Below are 16,826 nucleotides of genomic sequence, written 5' to 3'. Positions count from 1 at the left end.
AGGGTGGGGTAGGAGTGTGGGGGCAGCTTGTTGCTGCAGAAAAGGATTTGGGACAAATCCTGTCCCCAGCAGCAGCAGTGTTCTCCCCTACAGCCCTTCTGTCCCACTAGAAGCAGCAGAAGGTGAATGACACACTCATCTCTCCTGCTTTGCTGTTTTTCTTGTTTCCAGAGCCTTTCCATGGAGATCACAGGATTTTTGCCTAGGCTGCTCAGGAACACTGAGGTAGCTTCACCCATCTCCCATGGGCACCTGAAGGGATGGGCAAGTTCCCAAGATGTGGCTGTGCTCAGCATTGTGCTTCTCACCTCCACCTTCTCTGCAAGGTAAATGGGCAGCACCGGTGGGACCAGGCACCCCAATGTCACCCATACAAAACCCAGCCAGGCAGCACTAGGCTAACCTGTGACCGGGTGCTGGGGCTGAGATGAAGCGCCCTGGGGCTGCATGGTGCCAGTCTGCATCGCCAAGCAGGCTCCGCCACCAGAGCTGCTGATCTTTGCAGGTCGTTGTCGTGAGGACCAACAGGCAACTCCAAAGGAACGATGGGGGATCCCCTATGCACGTTGATGGGGAGACGTGGTTTTACAAATGAGTGGGACGAGGGTTTGTAGGGTCAGGAAAGAAACATTTCCCTGCAGGCTGGACTTGCGGGCTTTTCCCCACGTCTGGAAGTGCTGCAGTACTTCTTTGGAGGGCTGAGACAGCACACCAGGCATTTCAATACCTGAGGAGTAACTCCTGTTCAAATGCCTTAGGATGTGGCATAAAAAATGCAACTGCTAGCGATAAATTACAAAGTTTATTAACATGGTCTCCAAGGGTCATTCAAACACGCTGAATCACAGGCAGCATTGGTACCCCTTAAGTAGTCTACATTTTTGATTTATACTCATAGCATTTTCATAGTTTAATTTTTCTCTTGATTATATAAAAGCAGTAAGAACTGCATCTGCTGATTTTTTTTTTTCTTTTTCTTTAGCAATTTGAAGTTAGGCAGCATTCCATGTTATTTCTTCTCTCTTCTGTTCCTCACAGTATAACTCGTATTCAGGGAAAAGCATTAGTAAAAATGGAGAAAAACAAATTCAGTTCTGTAACGTAGTATTATTAGTAAGAAGGCAGATGCCAGAAACACCTATGAATAATGCGTAAAGGACCTTCTTAAAGTAGCTTCTTGATGCAGTGATTTTAAATGTGACATGACAAAATTTGCACAAAGATTTAAAATTTTCGCAGTTGAAGCTTTGGCCTTTGGTTTACATCCATTGATATTTTTAGGGCTCGTAAGCACCTCTCAATGCAGCACGAGACAGGCCCTTTTTATTTTCCGTGGCATCCACAGATGTAGGAGCTCTTCACAGGGAAAAAATGCTGTTTTCTCCTTCAGCGCCACTGAAAACTTTTTCAGGGTTTTCTGGTGGTCCAAAGCTGTAGTGAGAAGCATAGATCACTATGGATGGGGCAAAAGCACATTGCTGCTTCAGAGCAGCCTTTCTTATTTGTAACACCAGCAAATTCCCATCAAAATGGGGACCAGTAGCTACTGAGTCCACTAACTTCAATGGTGCAATGCCTACTTTTTACATCAGAGAAGTATTTACCTTACTTACATCCTTCTGATGGATAGGAAAGGGCTGTCCAGATCTTATAATGACAGCTGTAGGGTAACCACCAGGGGATTCAGAAAAAAGTCTCTCCTTGGGCCCCAGTCCTTATCTCCTAGGCATGGTATGCAGTGAGGGACCATCTACCACTGAAAAATTATTGATCTTTGGCAAAGAGATACTTCACTGAACTGCCCCGTGGTTTTGTCTAGAGAAATATTTTATTCAAGATAAGCCAGAACACATGAACATCACCCTCGTGCAGGGTGACTCACCATACTTCCATATTTCATATCTGCCTCAAAAGAATCACCTCAGTGATCGCCTCAGAGACTTCAGTGTGACCCAAGGAGTGTGTGCGAGGGTGCAGTGGCCCCGTGAGAGCTGCAAGATTGATCTGGTGGTGGAAAGCTTGGTCTGCCACACTGCTGCAGTGTACCCTTCAGGGGACCCATTCTTCATGCATTGGCATGAATTGCTACTCCTTGGGGGTCCATAAATCCCTGATCCATTTCTGAGCAATCATTTTGCTGGTTGATCATCATAATCATTTATCTCTTCATTTCTTTAAAATAATCCCATCATAGTTATGTCCTGGTTTTTGATCAAAGAATAAAGCAGATTAGGAACTTCCTTGAGCTGGGGTCACTACATATCAGTAAGCACCGGTTCCTCAAGTTCTCTGGTGCTCTGGATGTCTGTTGATTGCTACATAGAAGCAGTATCCAGGAACTGTTTGATTTTCTGGGGTGAAGTTATCTGAAGCTTTCTCATAATACAGTTTTGGTAGGCAGCACCACAAGCCAGTACTACACCCATTACAATCCATGGCCCATACCTTCCTGCCTCTAAGAAAAATTACATTGGAACTTTTAATAGGAAATTACAGAATGGATTACCTTTTTATTATAAACTTCTTGGTGTGTTTACCTAGAAACAAAATAATATTAATGTCACAGTGGCAAAAAGAAATCTATAATTCTAATGAATCTGTCAAATGAGTTCATAAGCAAAGACAGCAAGCTGCAAAATTTCAGTGGGCTAAGCAGGGAAGAAAGGATCCCATTCTGATTGAAGTTACACCAATGCCTGTCAGGAGCGATTCCAGGAGACTTTACTACGGGACCACTCTACTATAAAGCAAGAACCAACAAGATGAGCCAGACCTGCAACAAGGGAGTGAACCAGTTCTTTGCACAGGCTCCCCCCCCAGCTCATGCTCCCTAGTCCCCTCGGCATGATGCAGTCCTGGAGTAAGGACAGCAGCCCCCACAAAATCACGGAGTCACAGACTGGTCGGGGTGGGAAGGGACCTCTGGAGAGCACCTAGTCCAACCCCCCGCTAAAGCAGGGTCACCTCGAGCAGGTTGCACAGGGTCGTGTCCAGGGGGGGTTGGAATGTCCCCGCAGGAGGGGACTCCACAGCCTGTTCCCGTGCTGTGTCACCCTCAATGAACAGCGCTGTCACAGGGGCCGTGGCAGACACACCAGAAGATTAACCAGAGATACAGGAGCACCTCTGCACTAGGCCAGCATTAGAAACACTAAGAAATCATGTGCTCAGGGATACTTACGTTTCCAAAACAACAGTGAGGGCATCAATATGAAAAGAACGGACACCACTATGAGACAGGCAATGAGAACGCCATAGCTGACAAACTGGAAGGGAGAAGAGAAAAACTGAAGAGGCTTTAGAGGCATGTTTACTTCAGACCTACTCACACCAGAGTGGGTTGCCCTAATGGCTAAGAGCTCTGAAACATCTGGGCTGGAGTTTGCAATGCTTTTCTGAGCTTGTCTGTGCAAAGCATGGAAAAGACACATCAGGCTGATCGTGACAAACAACATGAATTACCTGTTAAGTATTTAATAAATCTTCTTCTAAAGCATTTGAGCCTAGATTCATCCCACTTAACATGAACTTCTTAATAAGGTGTCTAAAGGAGAAGCTTAGTCACCCTCATCCTTCTCTTAATCAGAGACAGGGCAGCGTAACAGCCCTCCTAAGCTGCCTTTTGCCTAGTCACACCCCGAGGATGCTTCCTCTGCCTCCTGCAGGGGTGTCAGGGCGATGAGGTTTTTCTGACATGTCCAAGCCAGATGGGATGCTCACAGGCTTCGGCTTTAACCACTGGAAAGATGAATAGATGGTTCCTGAGCTACTAAACAGAAGTTCAAGCTACTGTTTGCAAACGCTGTCCCTTTAGTATGAATACATTGAAAATCACTAGCATGTCCTGCTGTCCTTCTGGCTTCTAGTTAAACACTTGAAACTTAAAGGAAGTTTTACCTTATCTCTGTTACCATCATGTTTTTCAGCCTTGCTATCTGAACTTCCTGAAATCCCTGAAAATAAAAGAGATTGCAATTATTACTGGCACAGTCACCTGAAGGAGGGATGGCCACTGTGGTTGTCACTGCTTTAGTCAAGGACTAATGAACTCTCAGGGAATGAGGAGAGCAAAATCTGGCCCTGAGCAGGAGAAATAAAGCACCTTGCAACCAAAAGGGAACAATATTTCAGCCACAAATGGTATATCAGGCAGTCATTGGGAAATGTCAGTCCTCATCAAGGGAAGAGGAGGCTTCCTGGGGACAGCCTATGAAGCCAGGCAATAGAAACTTGTCTGCTGTGAACAGATGTTGACTTCTGTGAGCATGGCCAGATGTTGTAGGCAGTAGCAGTAGTAAACAAGGTACAAGCCTAAGTGGAGGAGCTGCATCAGTTTAACTGTGGTCAGACTTCAGTGTGATTGCAGTTTTTGAAAGCTGCATTAGTACTAAAAACCACAGGAAACATTTTTACATTCAGCTAACTTACCATAGATTTAACAAAACTCTATGAAGATGATGATGAAGATTTTTCTTTTTTTTTTTTTTAATCTAGGGATATTAAGGATAATTCAGTTATAGTTTTCTAAGCTTTGGAAATAAGGATGAACTAAATGAATGCTGAAGAACTCTAGTAGCAAACTTTGCTGTTATTCTATGATTCTACTCTCATTTTTGCTAATGAATGTAAAGTCACAAGAAGTTAGTCTAGACTGGGCTTTGTTTCATCATGACTTCATGCTACAAAGTACTGAGGTATTTAAGTATTTGGAGCACTTGATCTGTCACAGGAAGCACTGAATGTTTAGCAGCATCTTAAAAACAGAGGAGTCACTCAGCTTAGTGAACCAAAACCTCAGCTTACACCCTATGACAGGAAAGCTGCTATGCCTTAAGTCATGCCTTAATGTATAGAAAGGCTGTGATGAGTAGTGCTTTCAAAGGTTTGACAGGAGAACAACCAGAGTCTCCATCTGAGCAAAATGTACCAGGGACCAGATGAGTCATTTGTCGAGGCATGTATATGTAACACACTTGCAGCACCCAAGACCACAGCCAAAGGAAACCTTAATATGCCTGAGACACCCAGAATGTCACATGAGGATGATCAGATGGCCACAAATAATCCTGTTAGAAAAAAAAATTGGTTGTTTCCTTTTCTATAGTTTTTAACTTTTCAGACTATCTTATTCAGTGAACAACCTAATCTCTCCCAATTTTTTCAAATCTGATCAGCTCTCTATGAGAGCTGAGTTGATTTGTCTCCATGTATCAAATAATTTTATCAAATTAAAAAAAAATGCATTTTTATCAAAGGCATGGACAAGGCACAGGAAGCTCATATGCATGCAACTGTGGCTAGAAATTTGCACTGGAGTAGAAAAGAGATTATGGCTAATAAGCACTACAGCTACATTCTAATAAGTGCTAAAAAAACCCCAAACCTCACTAATAAAGTGCTAGTTAGCAAGTGCTAAGAGTCTCAGGGATACATGAGCATTGCATTTTGCCATTTGCCTGTTTTATGACACCCCTCTTGCCCTCTCTCAGAGGGCAGCAGAACTACCCCCAGACACACAACAAGTGCATATTACACTCTGATGTGCCCCACGAGTCGAAATCAAACTTTCTGGCAGCACGCTGCAGCCAGACGGATGGGGGCAACTATTGCTCCTTAATTTCCATACCTGTAGATGCAAAGGTTCTCTTCGGGGTCTGAAGCATGGCTGGCACTGGTGGGGTTGTTGCTGGGACAAAGCAGGTGGAGACAGAATAGAAATTATATCAGAGCCTGGTCAGCAGGAACCAACCCCCCACAGCTAACCCAACCTATCTGGCTTGGAGGTGGAGGGTCTCAACCACAGGTTTATCTCCCAGCCGGTGTGCAAACATCAGTACAGAGTTCAGCAGCAAATTAGCCTTCTCTTACATCATTAAGGCTGAAGTTCGTCCATTTAGTGCATTATTTCACAGAGTAAAAGGAGACTGAGTCAAGAGTTTAACTTGGCTTATGGCTCTTACTAGACAGCGCTCGATTATGTTGCAGCATTTTCACACATTTATGACAGTTTGGTTCTCAGAAACATCATGACACAGGTTTTTGCATGGGTGGGTGTGTACATGATTCACATAAGCACGGTACGTTTTCTGCTGTTATTGCTTTTGTGGTGGCTCTCTCTAGCCCACAGTCACAACTCAAGTTGTCCCCAGAATCCCAGAGGTAAGACCCTTTGCAAAACTTCCCATTTGCAATGGCAGAATATAGGCATTGTCCAGAACTGTATCAGACAGATGGCACGTGAGGCAGGGGTGAGAAACCCTCACAAATCCTCAAGAGACCAGTTTAGTCTCTTCTGTAAGCTCTCTCCAGGGGCATTAAGGAACTGTTTCCTAAACTCCATTTCTGCAGTAAGTCTCTACGTCTAGCAAAAGGAGATCCACAAAACCCTAAATACTGTGTTTTCAAGAATGAAGGGATTCTTGACACCAGTTGAAACTAAAAGGACTCTCTTAACAGCCACATATGACATGTCATCCTTGAATTTTAGCTTTCCTTTTTTTAAGTCCTCACTTGAGGGCACCTAGCAGACAGACTATCACACCTGAGTAACTTGTGTCATTCTACTTTTGTACTTGACTGAGAGATACAAAGTGCAAACTTCATGTAAGTTTGTTCATTCCTCAGATACGGTGTGGGTTTGTATACCCGTTCCTTTTCTCTTGAAGGGATGACTGATGATTGTGGTAATTACCTGCTGCTTTCTGTCATGACCAAGGACACACGTTGAGCTCTGAGGAGCTGAGCCTGCGGCCACATCTGACTGAATACGTTCAATGGGGTTCAAAGCTCACAACACTCAGGGAGGATTTAAAATGGAAAGCTCAATGAACTCACAGTGATGACAAATTTCAGCTTGAATGGTGACAAAGATCAGTTCTTAACTTTTCTCAGACCTGAGATACCAGACAGTAGTGAGTGACTCAATATCTGCTTCCTTTGGATGCTTAAAAACATGTTTTTCTCAGCTGTTGTTACATCCTGATTTCAAACAAACAGTGTGGACTCCAGATACCTCTTACTTACAGATGCAATGAATCGGTACGTTTGATACACTTCAAAATAGTCAATACTTTTGTTTAAGACAACTTCTTCATTTCTCTTGAACATGCAACTTCTGACCTTGCAACGTTATCCTCCTCACCTGCACTTGGCACTTCTTCCACCATGAGAGAAGTGTGAGCACTTTTAGTTCCCTCTGCAGCTGAAAGTGTACTTGGGAATTCAGTGGTCACTAAAACAAAGTAAAAAAGTAACGTTTATAAAGATCGCTGATTAGGAGGGTCTTCATCTGGCATTCAAAATTGCTTACACGGTTCTGCATCTGCAACTAAGAGGTGAAAATCTGTACCTTGGTTTTCATGCCTGCAGCTCATCCTACCCAGACAAATTATGTACTTTAGTAACATGTCCAGCGTTTAGACGTTTTGAGAGTTCAGCTGTAGTTGTAGCTAATTGTTGCCAAGTTTAACTGGGGTGTGTTGTTATGGCTGGAAGATGAAAGATGATACAGAAAAGCTGTTCTCAGAGGTTCAGAAAGAACTTCAAGTGGTAGAAGACCCCAAAAACATAAAAAACCCAGCCTTGTGTGCAGACATCAATCTGTGGAAAAGAGGTCACTGATGTAGATAAAGTAGTGACCTAGGGATGGTTAGGATGAGAACAGGTCACTTTGATCAAGTAAGTATTAATATTAACAACAGCCTTCATTTGGGATGACAATGTAAGTACTCAATTTTAAGCATGTTTTGAATTCCCACTGACTTTATTGCTCAAGCACAACATGCTCTAAACTAACCTTTTCAGCAGACCATTTACAATTGTCTTTCCCAAGTCAAGAAAAAAAAATAGTGCATATTTGAATGAATCTTTCTTACTGCATCCCAAGTGCAAGACTTTGCATTTATTTCTGTTGTACTTCATGAGGTTTCTGTCACATTATTTTTCCAGCCTGTTAAACCCCTGAATATGAGCCTGATCCTCTGCTGACCTGGCCGTTCACCCTAGTTTGACAGCATTTACAACATTTGACCTGTATTTCTTTAAACCTACTGAGACATACCTATAGGCATCTTGGAGAAAACCTCCCAGATACAAATACAAGTATCTGGAGAGTCTCTATGATGGCAGGGTCAGGCTAACACAGACCATCTCTGCTACACAGAGACAAGAAAGAATTCGTGCTGGCTACCCTTTGTACCTCCAGGAAGAGGGACAGGCTCTGCTGAGCAGAACACGCTGTCATCTTCAATCCTCGTATCAGCTTCTTGGAAATCAGTTGGAAAATCTGGGAGAGCACTGGTTGTCACTATACTTGCTAGAAAAGCATCATTTGCTGTTCCAGCAAATGTTGGGGGAGCAATGGTCTCCAGTGTAGTTACTGCTGGAGGCTTGGTGGCTGCAGTTGTTGCTTCAGGGACAGTGGTTGTCAGGAGGACAGCAGTCCCTGCTGTGGCTTGATGATCGGTGGCTGCAGTTGTTGGTCCAGGGACAGTGGTTGTCAGGAGAACAGCAGTCTCTGCTGTTGTTTGATGATCAGAGGTTGCTTGGGGAGCAGAAGCTGTTTTTCGAAAATGTTTGGGGGAAACGGGAGCCTTTCTTGTAGTGGTTGTCATCACTGGAGGGGCTGCACGGAAAAAACATAGTCAAAAGAAAAGGCAGATCAGAGCATTCTGATCCGAGCCCTGAGGAAAACCAACCAGAAATGATTGAAGGTTATCTAGCTGCTAAAATACTGAGAATAAGGTGGGAGAGTTGCTTATTAAAAAGGTTGTTCAGTTAGCAGAAAACATGCCCCAGCCAGATCAGTTGCCATATTTACAGATGTGCTTTTTTTTTCCCCCAGTAAGTTCCAGACACCCCCTCCTTAACCCCCTTACAGAAAAGGAAGGGCCAGAACCTTGCATGGTAGAACCCAAAAATTTGCAAACTTTGTGATTTTGCTTCTCAACGTACTTGTAAAAATAAAATAAAATCACTCGATTTTCAGCTACAAGCTTCTTGCTAATCTTCTCAACACATCCTTTCTTTTTTTTTTTTTTTTTTGAGCTCTGTTGCCCTCAGACTCAGGGATGGACATGGGACTTCAGCATTTTTCCCCCACTCTCCTGTATATCACAAGCATACAAGAGTGTTGTGCACATCAGCACCACCTGCATGCCTGAACACCCCATAAAAGTCAGAAAAAGATTGTCTGTCTTCATTGTGGAGGGTGGGAACCATCATTTTTTTTCTGTGCTTCGCAATGCTTCTCAGCCTCTTCCCAACTTTGTAAGACTCTCACATTATCCTGCAGCTCAGCAAAATAATGGGAAGGGAAAAGTCCTTCAAGACCCTGAGACAAAATTTCTAAACACATGGGTCTCGTTATGACATGAACCAACTAAAGCCTTTTTTGTGTTGGGGTGAACCCCAAAGGCAAAACTGAATTTCATTCCAAGGGCTCTTCAAACGATAAATCCCTTTTATAATTCCATCATATTTTAAATGTCAAATATAGCTACACAATGAGAAACTAAATATTTCATTTGAAAGGCAAAAAAAAAAAAAGGGTAAAAGTTACTATTTCCTCATCAAAACTGCTCATTGAATGTGGTTCAATCTAGCAACTGGTTGCAGACCTCACTTAGAAACTGTATTATTTAGGAAAAGTGGGGGGGGTTGCCAAAACAAACGAACAAACAAACAAAAAAAAAACCCCAAACACATAAACTCCAATTTTAAACTCCTACCCAGTGAGAGGTTTCTTCCTGACAGCTGTATCACGAAGGTCCCCAGACTCACCTCTGACCACCTCCAGCCGTATGTTCTGTTTGATGTCATTGAACCAGCCTGGGATCTCCACGCGGCAGCAGTATGTACCTGCATCTTCAGCCTTCACCTTCCCGATCGTGAGAGACACATCTCCATAGGAAATATAGCCCCGGAGATTGTACCTCTGAGATTTCCTGAACGTCACCCGATTTCCAGTGGTGTGCAAAATTTTGTTACTGCACTTTGAATTTGGGCACGGGCCTCTGCCCCAGCACATGTCGGAGATGTCCTGATGGCGTGCCACCCGGTAGAGGCAGGGCAGCTGAACAGGTTGCCCTACTACTCCTCTAACAACAGCCTCGGATGCTGCGTGCGCTGTCAAGGAAGGACAAGGAAAGATGAGAGCTGGCAGTCTCCGATGCATGACTATGCAATGCAATAAAGCAGGGAAAGAAACACTCCTGCCTGCAGGCAGGCCACAGTTCCTGATCCCCCGAGCCTTCTCCTGGAGCCTGTGGGCTCAGGACACCACAGGCTATGGCCAGGAGCTTGCTGACATGGGCTCACTGCTGGAGGGCTCCATGCTCTCGCCACAGGCAGCTGCTGGAGGGCTGCTCCCAAAATACATCGCCCATACCAAACATGCGGTGAGCGAAGCTGAGGTCTGTCGCTGGCAGCCTAAGCACAGACTCGACATGTGCAAATGGAATTTGGGAGCTCTGCTCCCATCCCATCTCCTCTCCTAAGAGACTGTTTGAAAGTTGTTCAGGAACCTGGTGTGAAATACACCTGGGTTTCTCAGTCCACCAACATCTTCAAAAAGGAAATGCTGTCACAGTCGCCTTTCACTGACAGTCTCAACGGCAGGGCCCAAAATAGCTATTCTTGTGTAAAATTAGGGCCTAATTAAGCTGGCAGAGCAGTGGGATCTGTATGGGAACCTGTTCTCAGAGAATGCGCTGTTTTTTCTGTTTCTGAGCAAGCCCTGCCAGCTATCCCACCTACCTTGCAGAGCACTGTGAGCATAGAGGCTTTAACTGCTGGTGTTAAATGTTAAATGTTAAAAAGAGCATATGCATGCTTCCCTCGTGCTCTTACTCTTAATGACCAGCTTTACTCAGTGTTTACAGCAATACCCACCTTAGCATCTGACCTGAATCTTCACCACATATTGTTCCCTCCTAACTGTCTATGCAATTCTTACGATTGCCCTGAAACAGATTTCTTCTTCATGAAAGGCGCTATACAAGAAAGGTTCCCATAAAGGAACAAATCTTTTCTGGTTTACATTCACCTAGCCTGTGTCGGTCCTCCTACCTTGTTGCCTTTTTCCCCCATGTTATCATTTACACATGGTGGAGCAGGAACTGTGGGACCTGGGGAGCATCCAGATCTGGTCCTCTGCTGCAGCAGGAGGATCATCCCACAGACCTGATGTCTCATGGCCAGCTCGCTTACCCCAAAGACGGCTTACAGCGGTTGCTGCTAGCATCACCAGCTTTGGCCCTGGTTTGCCAGACGTTTCTATTTTGCCAGCTGTTTGAATGCCTTTTCTTTTTGGCGTAACTCCCAGATAGCAAACAGATGCTTCCAACTGCATCCATGTCTCTTTTGTTTTGTCTTTAATGGACTATTCCCCAGGTGAGGATTTAGTCTGTGGCAGGCTGCCTCACGACTTGTTATTGGGATGACATTTCAGCTTCGTTATTGCTTATCCCGTTGGCAAGATAAGCCAACTTGTTCAGGTTGCCACGGCTCCAAATGCTGAAAAAAGTATGCAATATGGTGTGAAGGGCAGAAGCTTTTGCAGGGAAATGAAGGGAGGGTGTGCAAAAAAAATGAATTCCTGAATACAGGATAAGGCTTTGCAAGATGGCTGCTTGTTCTAATCCTCGGAAAGGGAAGGTGCGTTTGCCTTGTTACAGCAAAACAAACAGAAAGCAGCCTTTTCCTGTGACAACAGAACAAAACAGTTCATCTGGTTGCCCTTGAAAGTATCCCTAGGGGAGTGGGGGGTTGGTCACTGCGTGGTTAATGTGTATTTTCCAGTCACCCCAACAAAGATGTGCGTAAAACTAAGACCAGTTTGAACTGTTGCTGGAGTCACTGCTGCCTGAGGAGAAACGGGCTCATCTTCTGTTCTTATTTCATCCCAGTCCTGCACAGCACAAAAGCAGCTTCATTAAGCCACCCTTTAACTAATGAATTTTTTCCTGCTTTTCTCTTTGAAAGAAGCAGAGCCCTGAACTTATAAATAAATAAATAAATAAATAAATAAATAAATAAATAAATAAAAAGAAGAGGGAAGACGTAAGGCACCAGAGTGTCTGCAGTGCAGTTTCCCACCAGTATTGGTGCTAGAAAGTTACAGGATTTGCAGTTTCAAATCCTGTTTTAATTTATGTGAAGCCAATGTTGCTAACATCTGCCTGCACTGCAGGTTGGTATGGAAAGCTTCAATATCGCAACAGCCTTGATTCAATACTATGAACCTCTGCAAGGACTAAATTAATTCCTTCTCTGTTGCAGTCCCTTCCACAGGCACATTTTCCAAAAGAAGTGGTAAAGAGCACTGAATTAACATCTCTGAAATTAAGAGGTTCCTGAGGTCGTTATATTGTGACACTGTGGTCTTACTGCGAGAAGAATCCTACCCTTGTCCACAGCAGTGACCCTCCTAGGCATCCAGATCTGACCCAAGGCACCCTGAGCATCAGCTGTGCCTGGGTCATCCTACCGAAGCTGCTCTAAATCCTTCATCCAAGTGAGAGAGAAATGGACTCCAGATGTTTAATACATGTTCCAAAATAGAAAGAGGTGCTCATAATTGTTCAGATCACACTGATATACACATATTTATACATAGCATCTCTTGAACTAACCCTCAGTGACAGCTGGTATTAAGCACTAACTCCAACAGCTGCTGTTGTAGTGGTCTTCTCTCCCACAGACTGGTCGTTGGATGGACAAAGACATACATCCTCCAGGCAAGACAGCTGGTTGAAAAAGCATTTTTTTTTTTTTCTTCATCTATTTCTGGATTAATTTTCCCTCTTTGTAGAAGATACTTGGCATCTTTTCCCTATCAACCCTATTTTTTTGTATTTCTTCTTGAAGCTTCTGTACTGATGAAATTGCAGAGAAAATGACTGGTAAACAGAAAAGAAGCATCTAACTGCCCACTCTGCTGGTTTCCTGAGTCTCAAGATAACCCATTCTCAGCACTGAGCCAGGTTAAAGAGAAGGTAACAAGAACCCATCCTCATCCTTCAGTAGCTCTGCATCTAAGAAAGTTTTTGAAAATCAGACCGATAGGAGGCGAGTACCTCCAATGTATTTTAAGGCTGAAGATCTGGCAAGAAAAGAGCCCTCCTGCTTTTTTCTGCCAAAACTTACAAAAGACAGAAAATATTATATTCCCTGGGCTGCAGCAAAGTGCCAGCAAGGCTCCACAGGGGCAGCAGACTCTGTGGAGGTTGTATTACCTTGCCTCAAAGAGCTATGGATCAGTCACCTCTTGCCCCTCAGTGTAGCCCACCGCTGACCAAACCTTTCCACTGCTTTTCAGATCAATTTAAGAACATCACAGCTGGAAGAGATGTTACACATAATATTTCATCCTGGAAGAGGTCACGCAATTAATATTGAGTCATCTGAGACAGAATTTCCTGAAATGCCTGAGTGATTTAAAAGCACAACTCTCATCAGGAGCCCGTGCCCCAGTGAAAGGGGGTGAACCCACATTCCTGAGCCGCCTCAGGCAATCTGTAAACTGCCTTGCTGATGCTTAATTGTGCATGCAGAAACGTCGCCAGTACCAACCATGCCTGCAAGACCCTGTCTCCCGAGTTACTCTTCTTTGACTTCTATCTCTTTTAAAAGGGTTCAGATTTTAGGTAGGTGAAGTGCACATTTGGGAGTTTACTCCCAAACCTCCAGCCACGCTTTCCCCTACTCGGTTCACAGTGGCAGGCAGCCCTCAGCATTTCAGAAAATCCTTTCTGTATCATTATACTCATTCATTACTCCATCACTATTTCAATTCCCCAGCTTGGGCTGTGTCAGCACTGTCACATGGTGGAGAGAGAGAGGAAAAAGCAAAGCCGGCAGTATGCATTTAACAGTAGTAAAGAAATTAGATAATTTGGGGGGATGGGGGAACTAACAAAGCCTATACACAGAGGAAACCACATACTTTTTAAAAAAAGTTTTTTAAATAAATCAATCCGTAATAACTCAGTAAGTTAATAAAACTTTTGAAGTTCTGTATATGATTATGACCTTTTCCACTGATTTGTTTTCACAAAACAAATGGCGCTGGTTTTAATTTTACAAAATATTTTGTTTTCTGAGCAAGCAATACAAAAAGCAGGTGAAGACTCACCTATAAAGATCTGTACCATAATCCAGTGAAACAGCACAAAATGGGACATTTTAGCTGACGGAAACTCCAGGGCAGTGAGTAGAAGGAGAGAAAACCAGAATGTATACTTCCCAGAGATGCTGAGTGAGCCCCACTGAAGTCTCATTTCTCCATTCCCAGATTTTATGTACCGCAACTACTTCTCTTCTACGTTTCCGGACAGTGCCGGTCAAACAAGGAGATTCTTCTGCTGAAATCAGCGTCGGCACAGGCTCCCTCTGAGTCCTGGGTGCAGTTCTGGGCCCCACAACTTGAGAAGGACATGAAGGTACTTGAATGTGTCCAGAGGAGGGTAACAAAGCTGGTGAAGGGCTGGAAGGCACGGCCGATGAGGAGCGACGGAGCACTCTAGGTTTGTCTAGTTGGAGAAAAGGAGGCTGAGGGGCGACCTCATTGCTCTCCAGCTTCCTGAGGAGGGGATGTGGAGAGGGAGATGCTGAGTTCTTCTCCCTGGGATCCAGCGATATGACACATGAGAAAGGTTCAAAGCTGCACGAGGGGAGGTTTAGACTGGACATTAGGAAACATTTCTTTACTGTAAGGGTGGTCAAACACTGGAACAGGCTTCCTAAAGAGGTGATTGATGCCCCAAGCCTGTCAATGTTTAAAAGGTGTTTGGACAATGCCCTTAATAACATGCTTTTTTAACAGGCTTTTTGTCAGCCCAGTGGTCAGGCAGTTGGACTAGATGACTGTTGTAGGTCCCTTCCAACTGAACTATCCTATCCTATCCCATTCTATCTCCTTCCCTCTTCCTAGACACTCAGCATGGCACTAACCATCAGAGATTCCAATATACTATTTGTTTTGCTTTACTGGAATTCTTAAGGCCCGTTGCTGTTTTGTGGTACTGAGCAGCAAGAACAAGCTCTGTGCTTACAGTTTTACACATTTGGCTTACTCTCCACCTCTGGCTTTGTCTTCACTCACATTTTCTTCATCCCTCACTTCCCCTGATTCTACCTTCTGCTTGAAGACCCCTCTCTTTCTTTCCCCAGCTTTATATTTTCTATTTGAAGAGACAGCCTTGGAGGAACTCACACAGATGTTCTCTCGCCAAAACATCATCCTTCTCAAAGATCCGCAACACCATCTCCAAGAAATACTTTTTACTCTTTCTGACTTTTTTTTTTTTACTTTCTTACAAACCGATAAAGTTCTCTGGAGATTTTCCTCTGGAAAAGATGAGTAATAAAGCAAAAGTAATTCAGGGCATTAAGGTCAGGAATGAAGAATTGCTGATAGACAAAATTCTATGCAAATCAATGTAGCATGGTGCAAACGGGAGAGCAAATCCAAGTTCAAATGATAAAATGATGGGCTTTAACCAGACATTACCCCTCAGGAATGAGATTTTGGGCTTATCATGAATAGTCAAGCCCACAAAAATATCATGCCTCTAACTGGTAACATTTAAAAAAGCAAATAAAATTTTAACATTATTTTAGTAAATTTTTAACATTATATTAGTAAAGCTATAGAAAACAAAGCAGAAGACAGCGTTACAGCACTGTACAAATCTGCCTTGGATTCTATGCATTGCTCTAGTCCCCACAAAAGCATATCTTCAATCTAGAAAGGGTGCCAAGTAGGGGAAAAAAATGGTGGAAAGTGTAGAACTTCCACAGGAGGATTAGATGGGTAGTCTAAGATGAGTCAGCCTGGAAAAGAGACAATCTAAGGGGCACTACCAACAAGTCTTCAAAATCTTGAGTAGCTGAGGAAAAGTGGACAGGGATTAGTTGTTTGACATCCCCTCCAACACAGCATCAGAGAAGGACCCTTTTGCTTGCAGACCAGTTGGACTCGGTAGTACGCTGAGGTAGGAGGCAAGCCCCATGATGTCACAGTGGCAAGAAGCAGACCCCCAACAGACCAGGCTCCAGCAAAGCCAGGATGCCTGGTTTCCTTCACCAGCATCTAGCAAACTGATGCTGCTGTAGCCAGTTCAGTGGCAGATTGAAGCAGCGTGAAGCTCAGCAAACTATTCTGAGTTTATTCTGAATAAAATTGGTGCTGCAGCGCTGCTCTGTACCCTCACATGCTTTAGCGCAGCACAAACAGCAACCAGTGGGGACAGACACAAGAGTGTCCTATTGTCAGCATCACAAGGCAGGTTAACCAGCAATCGGTAAAATACCTAATTTGCTATATTCTACCAGGTACAGCTCGTGCAATGCCAAATACACACAGCCTGAGCTGCTCTGTGAACAGAACTAATGAAACTTGATGGATCCAATATCTTGGAGACCTTTTCCCTACAATGATCCCAGTCCTGCCTTTGTTGCGTATCACTCGTATCACAAGCAGCAGCTGCGAGTCAATGCTCTGCAGATGCCAGTGCAGGGAGCAGCTGAATCCCACCTGGGGCACAAATTTGAATCTTTATCCAGCTACCAATTTCCATGAAGCTTTTCCAAACAGAATTGGTCCTTATGTTGCAGGTGACTAGGGAAGGAAGAGGATGAACACAGCATCATACCAGCTTTGTTTCTGTAGCAAGACTTGGTTAAATGCAGCAGAGTGCATTGAAAAAGGCCACCCCAAATCCAAGTGTGCTGGGAAGAACCAAAAAAATGTGGTTTGCTTTCTGCTATCTAGCAGCTTCTTGCAGGCAGAAAAGGCAGGGCAGAGCACAGTCTCAAAAAAAAAA

At 43.9% G+C, this 16,826-nt stretch overlaps 1 protein-coding gene across 2 annotated transcripts; it reads right to left on the bottom strand.

The window, feature by feature from the left end:
- Nucleotides 1-783: 783 nt before the first annotated feature.
- On the bottom strand, nt 784-14,292 carry LOC130153671 (hepatitis A virus cellular receptor 1 homolog). Of its 2 annotated transcripts, XM_056348850.1 has the most exons (9): nt 14,135-14,292; nt 9,781-10,125; nt 8,198-8,623; nt 7,142-7,231; nt 5,627-5,686; nt 3,898-3,953; nt 3,182-3,266; nt 2,507-2,537; nt 784-1,431 (listed from the first exon to the last, which is right to left on the bottom strand). In XM_056348850.1, exons 1-9 carry the CDS (start codon nt 14,277-14,279, stop codon nt 1,359-1,361), a joined length of 1,311 nt encoding a protein of 436 aa, XP_056204825.1. In that variant the 5' UTR covers nt 14,280-14,292; the 3' UTR covers nt 784-1,358. The 2 variants fall into 2 exon arrangements, with proteins under 2 accessions (XP_056204825.1, XP_056204826.1); XM_056348851.1 differs by lacking the exon at nt 3,898-3,953 and having other exon boundaries at nt 8,189-8,623.
- Nucleotides 14,293-16,826: the final 2,534 nt, after the last annotated feature.

Source organism: Falco biarmicus, chromosome 8 (assembly GCF_023638135.1).
Source record: "Falco biarmicus isolate bFalBia1 chromosome 8, bFalBia1.pri, whole genome shotgun sequence".
Taxonomy (NCBI): Eukaryota; Metazoa; Chordata; class Aves; order Falconiformes; family Falconidae; genus Falco; species Falco biarmicus.
Note: the sequence above shows the minus strand (reverse complement) of the source record. Positions and strands in the feature narration are given on the sequence as shown.